At 40.5% G+C, this 14,481-nt stretch overlaps 1 protein-coding gene across 1 annotated transcript in view; it reads right to left on the bottom strand.

Moving 5' to 3' along the window:
* Nucleotides 1-14,481, bottom strand: part of LOC131573470 (cadherin EGF LAG seven-pass G-type receptor 1-like) — a 163,679-nt gene that overhangs the window by 9,870 nt on the left and 139,328 nt on the right. The window contains exons 23-27 of the mRNA XM_058827458.1: nucleotides 12,130-12,256; nucleotides 11,554-11,754; nucleotides 8,007-8,181; nucleotides 2,231-2,343; nucleotides 883-962 (exon numbers count right to left, since the gene is read on the bottom strand). Of these exons, the coding sequence (XP_058683441.1) occupies nucleotides 883-962; nucleotides 2,231-2,343; nucleotides 8,007-8,181; nucleotides 11,554-11,754; nucleotides 12,130-12,256 (696 nt within the window). The remainder of the gene's footprint in view (nucleotides 1-882; nucleotides 963-2,230; nucleotides 2,344-8,006; nucleotides 8,182-11,553; nucleotides 11,755-12,129; nucleotides 12,257-14,481) is intronic.

Here is a 14,481-nt window from a genome sequence, read left to right as displayed (position 1 = left end):
GCACTGCACCAATATTGCTCCTTCCACACTTTTATTAACTGGGCCACCCATGTTGCATGAGGGGAGCCTCAGATTCTGGTTTTTATTAAGCTTAGTGTTAGTGTTAGGGTTCAGAGAACCATAAAGTCTAGCTCCGGGGACATCAGGGGTGGAAAAACCATGCCAATGTGTATGCAGCACCCTACAGCCAGAGTGGAAAAAAATAATGAAAAGCAGCCATTTGCTGCCACAAATCTCATACAGCTATCTTGTTAGAAATAAAAGAACCTACGGGGCTATACTGCCACTAGCTAATCCCATTTGAGTTCACAGGTAAATTCTGAGCTTTGGGCAAAACAGATGTTAATGAGAACAGGCTATCACAGCAGCTCAGGAAGGTGGCAGGTTGCAACTTGTGATGCTCTCATCCCACCGAGCATGGGATGCAGGGAGGCTGGCCCTCAGCATGGGAATGTCAGTGGGTCTCTGCCATGACACAGCTGGTAACCCAGACACTTGAGAGGGGAGACCTTTCTGAGCCATGGAGAAGCACAGGGAGACACAGAATTATGTCCACCTGGGCATGCCATGGGCAGAGGTGAAGTAACAGTGTAGTAGAGACTATGAAAGATCTGGAAGGACTGCAATGATACCACCTGGAGGACAGATCTTTTTCTTCTCCCTTCTCCTGACTACACTTGGTGGTGCACAGCAGCATGGTGGAAGTTTTACAGGTTCTCCAAGAGAACTCCAGAAGTGGGTGGGGTGAAGCAGCTCCAATTGCCTCTACCAACACTCTCCTCCAAAAAACCATTATTTCCTGCTCCAAAACTCGATTTTAGGCAATTCTGTCTTTTATTATTTCTAGTCAGAACTTCTAGAGGTTTTTGAACTCAAACTTACATGACTCCTGTTTTTTCAAATGAACGTTGCCTTCGTCTGCATGATGCTTTCATTGCTAGTATAAAGATGACAGTGTTTATCTGAAAGAGAAATTGAAATAACAGCATGGATTCTTTCTGTGTATTTGTTACAGTTCTATTTTCAATAACAATGCAAATTTTATCCTAAAATGGTTTGTGGCACCAGGAATACTTTTTGTTCAACTGACAGGTCTCTAAATTCCAGGATTCACCTTGTTTCAAGGCAACATAGTCAAGGACATCCTGGCACTTGATCTGGATGAAACTCAGTAAGACAACTCTGAGCAAAATGCTTGAGAGAAAGATAAAAACTCAAGAATGGCTGTCCTTGTCCAAACCAATGTCTATCTCAGCCCAGCGCCTTGTTCCAGTTAGGTCAAACCAGAATTCAGGAATATCTTCTAGCTGAGCATACAGCGATAATTACTCTGAATAAAACTCCAGTCTCCACCGATTTCCATGTCAGCTGGGATGTACTAGGTTGGTGGTGCATTTGTACTTAATCACTTGTAGTGAACATTAATGCTGAGAATTTGTCCCATCGTTCATTTTTGAAAACCATATAGAGTTTTACCACTGCCATTGTCCTGTTTCTGCTAGATCTGCTGCCTCCTGCTACTCCTTCTGTTGGAAAAGACCTTGAATGGTTGAGTCCACAGCCATTTTCTCCAGACAAACACACTATTAGAGACTCCTCCTTCTTCCCTTCTCTGCAGCTTTCATTTCTCTAGGCTTAAGACTCCTAGTCCACCTGTTGGTCCTCCAGTGGGGGCTTTCCCATGTCTCTGATGACTTGTGAGCATAACCCATACTGCTTCCAGGTCTACTTTTTGAGGTGAGGAGACCAGAACTTGCATTTGGTATTCAAGATAAGAATCAAACCATGAATATTTGTCTTCTGGTTACTTTCAGGGAGAAGCTGAAAGGGAAAAGTTAAACAGCAGCCCATTCTTTTAAATTCCTGAAAGTGGAAATATTTAATATTCCTTTAGGACTTCTGGATAAAGTGATTTGTTATGGCTCATTTTGTCAATTTGTTTACTAATCTCACAAACCAACCCTTCAAAAATGGAACAAGGCAAGTGAGAAATAGATATCTGGCCACATAGCTACGTCTCCACAAGCAATCTTTGTACAGGCAAGCAGCCCTCTGATTTCCAGGAGCTTATCTCATGACTTTTCTATTTAAGCAAAAGATGCAAGCTCGAGTACATTTGCTTCAAATGTAAAGAATGTGGTTGCTTTGCCTGACTACTGTTGGAGAAAACTTACGAGAAAAGGCAGCAGTAAAGAAGAGACAGTTTTGGGTGCCACCTCCCCCTACTTACAACAACAACCATTACAATGGGCCCAGCAAAACTCCAGATCAGGGTGTCATGGACAGACAGCCAGCAGAAATCAGGATTCCCATAGCCTTGTGGATCCAGACCAACAGCAAGCCCTGTGTCACAAAATGGAGAAAAAGTAAATCAGAGAGGTGCTGCCTATAACTAAATGTAGTTTTAAATAAACAAAATTATCATGGCAAAATTTATTCAACAGAAAATTCTGTGAAGGTAAAAACTGAAATAAAACTTAAATAAATCAAAATAAAACTTTTAATAAATCAAAATCTTCGTCCTGGTCACTTCATATCAAACAATACTCTGAGTTTTGCCAACTAGAACAAAGTTCAGCTACATAAAAATGACAACAAACGCAAGTCCCAAATTAATTCTGTTTCAGCATAGTTTTATAGTCATTCTCACACAGTGTGAGCCTTGAGGGTGAGTGACATGTTGAGGAATTTCAATAAGCCTCTGCAGCAGAATGACATGAATCATAACTGAGGAGATGTCTATGCTACGAAAAAAAAAAGTGCATTTTTAACTTGCTGTCACCAAAATAACATCAGAGACAAAGGAACCTGGGAACTTATGGGAGTTAACTGCTTGAGCTCAGGTGGGATTAATTTTGAACTGCCATCCCAGGTACCTCACCTCGCTTTTGGCACTGTCTGAAATGGAGTTAATGCCCCAAGGCAATTGAGTTAAAACCACACCTTTTATTATTTTATTTTTCAAAACCTGGTCAATTCCAAGGGGGTCTCTGAGCCCTACATTCACCTGCTGATTTACAATGCTGTCTGACTAGGTGACCTACACCTCGCCTACATGGTGATGGACTGGGATTTGCCTTTGACCTGCAAAATCATACAACCATAGAACTGTTTAGGTTGGAAAAGACCTTTCAGATAAGGTGTCCCCTGAGATTTCTTTTCTCTGGGCTAAACACCCGCAGCTCCCTAAGCTGCTCCAGATCAGACTTGCATTCCAGACCCATCATCAGCTCCTTTTGGACTTGCTCCAGCACCTCAATCTTCCTTCTTTCCAGTCTTCCCTGTAGTGAGGGCTCCAAAACGGAAGTGATTCGCAGTGTGGCTTCACCAGTGCCAAGTACAGGGAGATGACCACAACACCCTTTCAGTCCTCCTGAGCTCCTGCCTTTTCCTCCATTTTACCTTGGTTCCAGCAAAAGCTCCCTCTTCATCCAGGCTGATCTTCCCCATTGGTTTACACATGGGGATGGCCTGCTCCCGTGCCTTTAGGAGCTCCTGCTTGAGGAATGTTCAGCTTTCCTGGACTCCTTTGCCCTTCATGACTGCCTCCCAAGGGACTTTGTGAGTTAGGCCTCTAAACAGGCCAAAGTCAGCCTTGTGGAAGTCCCAGGTGGAAGTTCTGCTGAATCCCCACCTTACTTCTAAGAGAACTGAAAAGTTTCTTTTTGTATCACTCTGTCCAAGACACTCTCCAGCCATCACATCACCCACCAGTCCTCCTCTGCTCACAATGAACAGGTCCAGTGGGGTATCTCCCTTTGCTGGCTCACTCATCAGCCGCATAAGCAAGTTCTCTTCCACACACTCCAGGAACCTCCTGGACATTCTTCTGCTGTCTTGTATTCCCAGCAGACACCTGTTAAGCTGAAGTCCCTCACAGGAACAAGGACTAGCGATGGTGAGACTTCTCCCAGCTGCTTGTAAAATATTTCCTCTGCCTCCTCATCCTGGTTGAATGGTCTAAAATATATTCCCACTGTGGTATCTGTCTTGTCCTTCCTGATGATTCTTACCCATAAGCACTCAACTCTTTTATCACCAACGTCAAGCTCTAGACAGTCAAAACACCCCCTAAGACAGGTAACTATGGTTTCTAACAGAGACACATCTGTGTCTTTGCTGCCACACGGATCTCCAACCCCTGCCTCCACTGAGATAGCAGACGGAAGGACAGCAGACGGAAGGACTCACTAGAACACTATCCCACAAACACTGGCTTTCTGCCCTCAGTTGCCTCTAGTGAGCTTGGTTTTATCCCTTTCCACCTTCAAACCTAGTTTAAAGCTCTTTTAATGGGCCCTGCTAATTCCTGTGCAAAGACCCTTTCCCCATTTTGAGGCAGGCATACCCTGTCTGCACAGACCTTCCTTCTTCAGGACACAGAATCTGATCCCTGTGAGGCCTGTGGCCAGTGACATATGGCAGGTGGCTGCAGCATGTTGTCTGGGCATGGGGGGAACCTATTGCGAAGAGCGTATGTCCTGTCTCAAGAGGCAGCCAAGGCTGACGGCAGTGCTGCTCTCTGCAAGGAGGGCTCATGTGCATTAGAAGTCATCTTTTTTTGAACTGAAGCCTGCAGGCTTTGATGAAAGGTATGCTTGAGAAAGGGAAAGGTAGCTGCATTTCACTCTTGCTGCTTAGAACTGGCCCACAGCCAATATTCACATCTGGTACAGGTCTATGGTCTATGAAAACCAAACTGACTATTTGGCAAAGCAGTGGATATTGGATCTGTTTTCACTGAAATGTGGAATGAGATAGGACTAGTCTCCCTTCCTGCTCCCATTGGCCCTTCCACCACCCCCTTCCGCAGTTGCCATCCAGAAAGAATTAGCCATAAATGATTAAGGGACCATAAAGGATTTTATACAGATGTAATTCCATGGACACACTCTGTTTCCCAGGACTGGATTTCCCCATTAATGGGACTCTGGCCTATGACTAATTGGCAGACAGCAACATTTTTTCACTCTCAAAATCCTACCCTAAAGTTCTCCATTAAACAAGTGGGGCAAATTGCAGTCCTCAGGTACATGGTTCAAATATTACTGCAGTCAACAACATGTGAAATAACACTTTACTCAAAGGCAGAATGAAGCCAATGCAATGAAGTACTGAGAAATATTTTAGCACATCAGTTAAATACTGCAGCCTGGCTGCCCTTAACAGACTGAGTGTGTAGGCTGAGTGATACCTTGCTGACATTTGCAGGAACTGGGGCTGGTCCTAAGGCCAAGAGTCCTGTGGGGACCAGCACCCATCCCCAGCACACACACAGCAGTGTGCCAAGGGCTGCAGGAGGGGCGTGGCTTGACCCTTCTGAGCTCCTGAGGGCTCAGCGGACATGTGTGACTCGGGCAGCTGTGGGGCAGCCTCAGCTCTCTCCTGGTTCATTGCTTTGCTTAGGATTTGAAAAGTGCCAGTTTCTGGGGGATATTGGTTTTAGTGCTGCGTAAGAACCTGTTTCAACACGAGCGCTGCAGTCTCCATGGCAAAGCAGTTGCTGCACACATATGTCAAGCAGTTAGCGTGCTGCCACGAAGACAGGCAGAACTGGGGGGGGGGCTTGCTGCGTGCCAAATCCAGCCCTTTGCTCCTGTGGCAAGGAAGTTATAAAATCCCTCTCCAAGATGGATCAAACTACACTTTAAATGAGCAAGCTTAAAGCAAATTTAAAATGTTCCACTATCACTCCCAGTGGAGGACTATTCCAGATCCACTCTTCTCATAGCTGTAAGCCTTCTTCCAACTTCTATTCTTATACCTGGAAATTTGCATTTCTATACTGTAATTAAGTGTGGTTCTTGTGGTTGGAGTGCTCCTCAGTAAGCATTTTACTAAGTTTTATCCCCCTCTAAAGGCCAAGGTTCTCTTCAAGTAGCTTGGTCCCATCACAGATACCTTAGGACCACTATGTCCCAGCTTGAAATGAATATCAGTTTGAGCATAGAAAGTAGAAAAGAATAATATAAAAAAATCCACTGCTACTGTAGTTTTCATTTGTTTGGTTTTTTTCCCCCCCTCTCAGGATAGCTATGCTGAAGATGAAATGGTATTTATCTTTAAAATAAAAAAGTCCTCTGCATGTTCCAAGACTAAAATTTCTTCCCATATCTAGACTATACCATTATTAAGAAAAATAAACAATCCTTCCCTCATAAAGAAATTTAAATAATGTTTAGGATTCATGTTATGAAGTTGGAACCTTTTTACTGTTTATAAATTAAAATTTATAAAGAAGCTTATTTAAAATATGTACATTAACAAGTTCTCTAGAGGCAAGAAATCCTACATTGTGCTATTTATGATGAAACAATTTTTTCTTCAGATGATTTATAAGCCTGGAAGAGCAAACTAAAGGCTTAATTTTCTTTATCCCTCACTTCACAAAATCCCCTGACTTTCTCAGTAATAGGAATCTGACTTTTCATTTAAACAGAACTGCAAATTCAGTAGATTCAGAGATTAAATTGCAGGACATAACCTGGAAAGTTTTAAAAGTGCAAAGTAGTTCCATGTCACAGAGAACAATATCTAAGTAGAAAAATGTAGAAATTATATGCTTGTGATATTTAAATTGCATAATACTGCTGTTGAGAAGGTCTGAATTAATTTAGATTTCAGGAGAGAAAGTAAACCTGAAGCAGAAACCCCCTCCAACAAAATTCTTCTAAAGATAATGAGTTCTGAAATGTAATTGGTTTTTGTTATTTAATGATACTTCTTTTCTGCTAGAAATGATGCTGCCAAATGTATGACTGCACTTCAGTATTGCTGAAAATACTGCAATAGTCCTGTATGTACTGATAAAAGTCACATAGGTCTGAAATGCTTCAGAAGTTCAAGGACAATTTATATTTTAAATGTCTGGGGTACATCTAAAATGGCAGAGCCTTCTGGGCTGTGCTTTCTACCATAAACTGATAGAAGCAGAAATTACTTAGGCACAAAATGATATGGAAAAATTTACCAGCTCCCTGAAAATTAACCTGTACCATCCTATGCTGTGATTTGGTATAACACTTTCTTAAAACACACAGAAAAAAGAACAAGTACATATTTTTAAATATAACCTGTCCCATAATATTTTTGCAAATGTACGTGAGTGATAGCTATTTGTTTGATCTCAGAGACATCTAAATCTCTGCCATTGCTGACAGTATGATATTATCTGTAAAAATAAAACTAATCAGAAAAAAGTTAACTGCCTGCCTATGATTTGATTTCCCATATGGCAACAGATACATGCTGAAACAGTTGAACCAAAAAACCCCACTCCAACTGCTCTGTGAAGCACAGTTCCTGAGGAGCTGTCTGCTTGAATTAACACAGCCCTGTGTGCTTAGGGTAACGCTGGAAATGTCTATGGCAAAAATAAGCATGGTGAGGGCAGAGATGGATGTGCTCCCGTAGATCACTCTGGATCAATTTAAAAGATTACTGCCTCCAGTTTTTCATTACTTTTCCTCAACTGGAAGTTACAGCCTTTGTATCTGAAATTAAGTAAAACCGGCTTGGTTTTATGCCAAATAAACAGAAATTCCCTTCAGGAAGTATTTACTGCAGGCTGAGAGTAGGCAGTGGGAATGTCCAGTGAAGGGCAGTAATGTTCTATGGGTGGGCAGCACTGCTTCTGAAGCCACTGCAATTACCTCTGAGAGACCTTGTGTCCATATCTGAGGTACCAGCACAGGGAAAGAAAATTTCTGAAAGCTATTGGAAAGTTGTTAAAATACTGTTATTCCCAAGCTGCGTTACCAAATACTGATTTAATCTGTGCAGTTATGTTTCGGTTATTGGATAAGCATCAGTATCAATTCAGCTGGAGTAACAGACATTTGGTACACAGATCTGCCAAATTCAGGCTGACTTCTGCTAGACATGGCTTGGTGCTGCCGTGGTTCAGGAAAACACCCATAGCTGTCTGGGATGATGGGGTAACACCCCTGAACCTGGCCAGTGAAGGTGGCAGGGTAACCAAGCTTTTGTGGGGTGGTTGAGAGTACCTGTTATGATGGCAGGAATGCCCCAGCCAACAACGTAGTAGAACCGCATGTGCCCGAAGTTGATGTTCCTCACTTCCGTCAGCATCCGGTAGATGTGGAGCTGCTCCACAAACATCCATGCAAAGGTGCTCATGTAGAAATAATGCAGGAGGATGGCAATCACAGTACACACAAACTGCAGAAGGGAGAGGGCAGGGAAATTAGAGTTGCTCTTCTGAATCACAACCTGGTGAGTCACTGGTTCCCCCCCGAGTAGTTAATGGCAAGTGTAATAAAAAGATTTTGGCAGAACAAATATACTGCCTTAAATTAAATTTTTTCAGAGTTTAAGAAGAGCTGCTCATACCGTGAAAGATTTTGCTTTTTTAAAGTAAACTGGATCACTAAGCTCTGTCAGGCTGAGAGCAGCAAAAATTAAGGACCTGCTGAAACCAGAGACCAGATTCACAGTGCGACTAAAAGTAACAGCTATAATGGGAAAACTGGTAGATGAAGTCATCTTTGTGATCAAATAGCCACCTTGAAACCTATGACCTTCAGATACTAGCATTTCTGTAATATATAACCAATTTTCTCTCCCAACTTAACAGTTTGATGAGTGAAAACAAGAATCCAACACCTGTATTTTAAACTTGCAATTAACCTTCTCCTTTCAGAAGCCAAACAAAGGATTTTGCCAAGGATCTGTTGATAAGCTTGAATTAAGAGAACTTTGTGCAACCATTCAGTTTTTGTTTGAAAATGTTTTACATTGTGTTTTGTAACCTTTTGTTCCCATGCAGCACTGACCCTGCTTTGAGACTTTGGCATGACTTTTTAGTGGTTTTTCATGGTGTAATGCTCAGAAATGTACATTTCCCTGTTTAATGTACATTTAACCTCTTTGCTGAGCAAAAGAACCATACAAAGACCGCCAACTTTCTGGATTCACTTACCACACCAGCGTTCTTATAACATCAAGTGTTATTGAAAATGTGGCTCACTAAATAAACCATCTTTCTTCTCTCTATGTAAGTAGTGTTTTTCTTGTTCCTATTCTCACATGCTTATGAGTATAGTGCTGCCCTGAACATTACTTTTTTCAGGTAAGAAAAAAGAGAGGATATAAATCACTTTCTATCAATAGTCCAGGGAAAGATTAAAACCTCACCCAGAAATGTGACTGTTAATTTACAGAAACCCATAAAAGCCAGGCTGGATGCCAAGCAGCACAGCATTATTTGTGCTCCAGCATTCTTTACCTCTTTATGTTCATCAGTGCATGACTCGTTAGACAACTCTCATTCCATACAGACAGATGAATAATTGTCTCAAGCAGACATGGCTTAGAGCCCTCCTGCCTTCTCAAATTGACTGGGTAGGCTGTAAGGAGCAGCTTTCTGCTGTATGAAATACATTCTGTAAATTAAAGATCTTTGTAAATGGTTTGAAGGTTTGGGCTGTTTCTTTGAGTCCTGCTAACACTACAGGACGTGATCACATCATGAGCCCCAAAGCAGGAAAACGAGAAGGAGCAAAAGAGAACAATCTCACCAAGTACAACCATTAGGATTTGTAGTATTGATGTAATGAACTGTTTTACTGCTTTTATAAACCTCTGCTTGGTGCTTCATGATACTATGAAAGGAATCTGGAAATGAGGAGCCATCATTTACTGCATAATTTTTGGTAAAATTCTGTAGGGATGTGGAATTGGGCCCCAACTCCTCAGTAGATATGTTGGAGAACTGAAAGAGTATAAACCCCTTTGTAGTGAAATGCAGTGAAAAATGAGTGGTGTGCTCAGCAAGGCATGGGAAAGGTCAAGTTACACGGAGTGCTGTGTATCAATTGGCAAAGTGAGCTCCTTTCAGCAAAGTTGTTTCAGTAGGCAAACATTTATATAATGAAACAAAGACAACACAAGTTCACACATGACATAAGACCGTAACCCAGAGGGCAGGTCACTGCAGAAGATCTCACCACAGCAGCAGGTAAAGGACCTGAGTTCCTCGTAAAGGGGAATATTGGTATATGGGATTGGAAGTGATGCAACCAGCTGGAAAGCTTTAATGACAGTTTGGCATTCACAATTTTTCAAAAGGTAAAGTGGGAGAAGAAGAAAAAAACTCAACAGACTAACCTGAATCTTAGAAATTTAATAATTTCAGCAGCTTAGTTTAATATAGTTTTCCAAAATAAATATTATTAAACACAGGTTTCTTGGCAAGACAATTTTTATAAGAGAGGTCTCTCAAATTTACTAGGAAAAGTTCTTGTCAGCACTCAGTTACTGGAAGCTGAAATTAGTCAAGGTCAGATACTTTTTAAAATATTTTAAGATATTATAGCTCAAGTGGACATTAGAAGCCAGAGCGACAGTGTAGGATTAAGTTATATAGCAAATGAGGCTGTGTGTTTAGGCACCATGATGTCACTACCATGATGGTGGATGATATTCATTGAATGTAGGCATATTCTCCTATATCTGCTGCTTGGACAATGTGAAATACGCATGACTTTTCTGTTGTTGTTTTGTTTTGATCTCACTTTACTTCCCTCTCAAAAAATAGATTGAAACTTGTACAGCAATGGATTTCTAGAAGATAAATTTTCTTCACAGTGTTCAGATAATCCCTAAAGTAACATTTTGAATATTTTTCCTATTTATTAAGGACATACTTTTTATTGCATGTCACCCCCCCATCTATGTCCAGCTTGCTTGGCACAGGTGTCTGTGCAGCCTGGCAGTGCTGGAGCCCTTGTCTGTCTCTCACCTGTCTGAATGGCATACATGGCTTTTGGTGCTACTAAGAAATTGCAGCAAGACTACATAAAATGCCACATGGTTAAGAGAGCAATAGGTCTCAAGTACAGAATACACACACTTCATGTGCAGTTTATATCTATTTCATACTCAGTCTATTCATAACTTGCATTTCATGACATGCACAGTGCTGGAGATCTTGCACTAAGCTCTGTCAACAGGTATGATGGGCTGAAGCCAGCAATCACTGTGTCTGGAAGGCACAAAGCAAACTGACAGGTCTCCTACTGAATCTTGGATCTAGCAAGCTGTCCCATGCCTGGCAAGTGGCTTCTCCAGAATGGCCAGTGGGTGTACAAGGCTCATATTTAGCACCTGACCAGCAGCACATGGCTGACAACCTGTGAATCAACACCAGGAACCATTTGGGCTTGGGAGGTACCTGCTGCAGGAGAAACTGGAGAGCCTTCCACTGAACAGACAAAGCAAGACAGAAAACATACTGATGGAAAGGAAGGAAGAAGTCAGTATTCAAGGTTCAGTTCCTGGGATAAACTTCCAACAGGGCTGCTGTCATATATTCTCTGAAAATAGGACATAGTCCTATTGCCTGCCATTGGTATTAATGATATCAGCCACACATGAATATACTAAAAATCAGATGTTTTTCAAGAGTTGAAGGCAAAAAGAAGCCAAAAAGAAGAGAAAGTGAAACAGATGGAAGAAGGTAAAAGCTGCAATATGAACCCCCTGATTTAAACTTGAGAACAACTCTAGCAATGAACACAGAGTAAGTCTTACCGGGTTTTCAGTCTGGTTGATTCCAATAAGAAACACAAGCTCAGAAAAGAACAGGGCAGCCACCAGGTTTTTGTGGATACTGTGCAAGTTGGAACGCAGTGTGCGGATCAGGACCAGCAAAATGAAGGTGATCAGCAAAGCCGCCAGTGAGATGGAGACGGTTGTGTAAGTGACGATCTTCAGAGGAAGCACCTCCCCATTCTGTAGAAAGACAGATTGACAGGGACTCTTGGGGTTTTCCCTTCTTCTTCCTCCAATCAAATCTATTACTCAGAATGCCAATGTTTTCATTACTACTGAGCCAATATTCAGATTTACTTAGGGGCCAACAGGAGCGGATGATGCCACCTCTTTAGCTGCTAAACACGTTAAGTGTGTATGGGCAGCACCCAGAGGATGCACCAACCAGCTCCTTTCAGCAAAACCAGTGGCAGGTACTGTCAGGTATGGGCAACACACTCCTGACACTGGGATTAATCTACTAGCTATGCCCTGAGTCACACACAAAGCTCAAGCTCTGAGTCAAAGACCTTGAAAACCAAAGTCTCCAAAAATCATGAGCCTGATATCACCCACCTCTCGTTTAGAAATGTCCATCAGGACAGCAAAGCTGGTTATATGGTTGCACTGGCAAGAGATATGGCTCTGATTTCTGGAAAACAGCTCACACCCTCTGGAGGACCAGGCACCTGTCCCGCCAATCCTGTGGGGAAAAAAGGCATTTCTGAGCACCATCCTCTCATCTCCCCTTACCTTCCACTGCCCTCTGTGGCAGCTTGTGCTGCACAACCAGAGAGGACTGCAGATACCAGGACAGAATTATTAATAGTTGTCATCTGCCTGAAAGGGTATCATCAAATTAAAAAGGTCTTCAGTTGAAATAGTTTCTGATAAGACAGATGGCTTTGATGCCCAGATTTTGTGAGTTTATAACAGTCTGTTCTGAATTTACAAAAAAAAAAAAAAAAAAAATTTGCTTGAGAGTCAGTGACCATACAACCAATATGGGAAAGAGATTGCACCAAACAAAATGTCTGTAACCAAGGTAAATATACCTGAACCATAGAGGGACACATGTTTTTGAGTCATGTGAAATAAGTTTCAGCAATAATATGATATCATTATGGAGTTCCTCTGAAAAGTACACAAGAAAAGGTTAAAACCTTCTCTAATCAATAACATTTCATATAAGATCTCTTACATTAATATATTATATTTTATTATTCATTTATATAATATATAATATATACAATAGATATTATATTATATTATATTATATTATATTATATTATATTATATTATATTATATTATATTATATTATATTATATTATATTATATTATATTATATTATATTATATTATATTATATTATATTATATTATATCATATCATATTATATTATATCATATTATATCATATTATTTTATATATTTTATATAATAGGGAGGAACTGCTGCCTAAAAATTCTTCCTTGTGCAGTTATGGTTAACTTCAGTGACTTCAGAAATTATTTTGTGTCAATATTAATTATTCTATTCTGAAGATAATGAGTAATAAAAATAGTCTTGCTGTTACTGAAAGATTTTTCAATTAGATACGACAAGACCACTTTTTCTTTCAGCAATAAAATATTTGTTAAATTTTAATATCACTTTTTCTCAAAAAGTACTCTCTCTTTCTAAAAGCTCTTTCATTACGTGCCATGTAAGAGCTGCTTTTCAATTGTGGCTGTAGGAATATATAACACAGATAACAATGCCACTGAAGTTGCCAGCGAATAGCTAACAGATGAATCACTTTAGAGCTAATGAGTTATTCAAGCTCAAACAATGTTTAAAAATTTATGGAAAAGGACTTCCAATTCCCTCACAATCAGCAGTTTGACAGAGTGCATACAAGCAAAAACACTACCTCACATGTGGGCAAATGGAAGAGCTTATTACTGTGAACATAAGAGATTTCTGTTGTATCTTCGATTCTTTAAATGACATAATCTCCTGAAGCCTTTAACTAGGAAGCAGACATTCCCTAACTTAGTTTGCTGTTTTATTTCCAACACAGGATATTGCCTTTTACTGGATTTTTCCATAGGTTTACTAGAGTTTTTGTGCTGTTAGGAAACAAGTAACAGCTATTCCCCTTCCCCTGGGCAGACCATATCATCCTCTCACCATGTACCTGGGTTTGTAGCTGGAAATTGCAATATATATGTAATAGTTACAATATGGTGAAAGCATAATATGAATGTGGTTAACTCTCAAAACATTTTCTTTTGTTTTATTCACACTCTTGAAATATCTCCAACAGGACTATGCTGTTTCCACAATACCATAAAACCAATGAAACATCAGCATATACAGTTCCAGCTCATATAATTTTTCTCATTTTCAAGAAAAAGATGTCTTTATCTTAAACTTTACTGAATACAAAAGACCTAAATGAACCATTTTCAGAACATTTCATCTTCTTCCTAACACTTTCCTCCTAGAGAGTCAAGTACTTTCTCCTTATATCCTGCTTCTGTGTGACAATTACTTTCCATAAACTGAAAAGGTTTAATGCTCCAAAGAAGGTATTTTCTCTCCCTCCAATTTTTCACTAAAACAAATGAAAGCAATAGCTGATGAAATGAAACTTGAGTTGCTTACCAGTGCAACTGCCTTTGCACTGACATTTGATTCAAAAAATTGTGATTCAGAAATTCATAATCTTTACTCCTAATTTTATCTGCAAAACCTCAGTCCTCATTTCTACCAAAATGAAGATTTGGTTTCGTAATTTTCTGCACTGGCCCTGGCTAAGGCACCAAGGGTATCTACCCTGTCCATAGTCACTAGAGAGTTACAAGAGAAGATTCAGCCCATGGAAGAGCTGAATCATCTCCTGAAAATCCTGACTTAAAGATTTCAGACAAGCCATGAATTCAGA

The sequence above is a fragment of the Poecile atricapillus genome, chromosome Z (genome assembly GCF_030490865.1).
Source record: "Poecile atricapillus isolate bPoeAtr1 chromosome Z, bPoeAtr1.hap1, whole genome shotgun sequence".
Lineage (NCBI taxonomy): Eukaryota > Metazoa > Chordata > Aves > Passeriformes > Paridae > Poecile > Poecile atricapillus.
The sequence above is the reverse complement of the archived record's forward strand: the minus strand, read 5'-3'. Positions and strand labels throughout refer to the sequence as shown.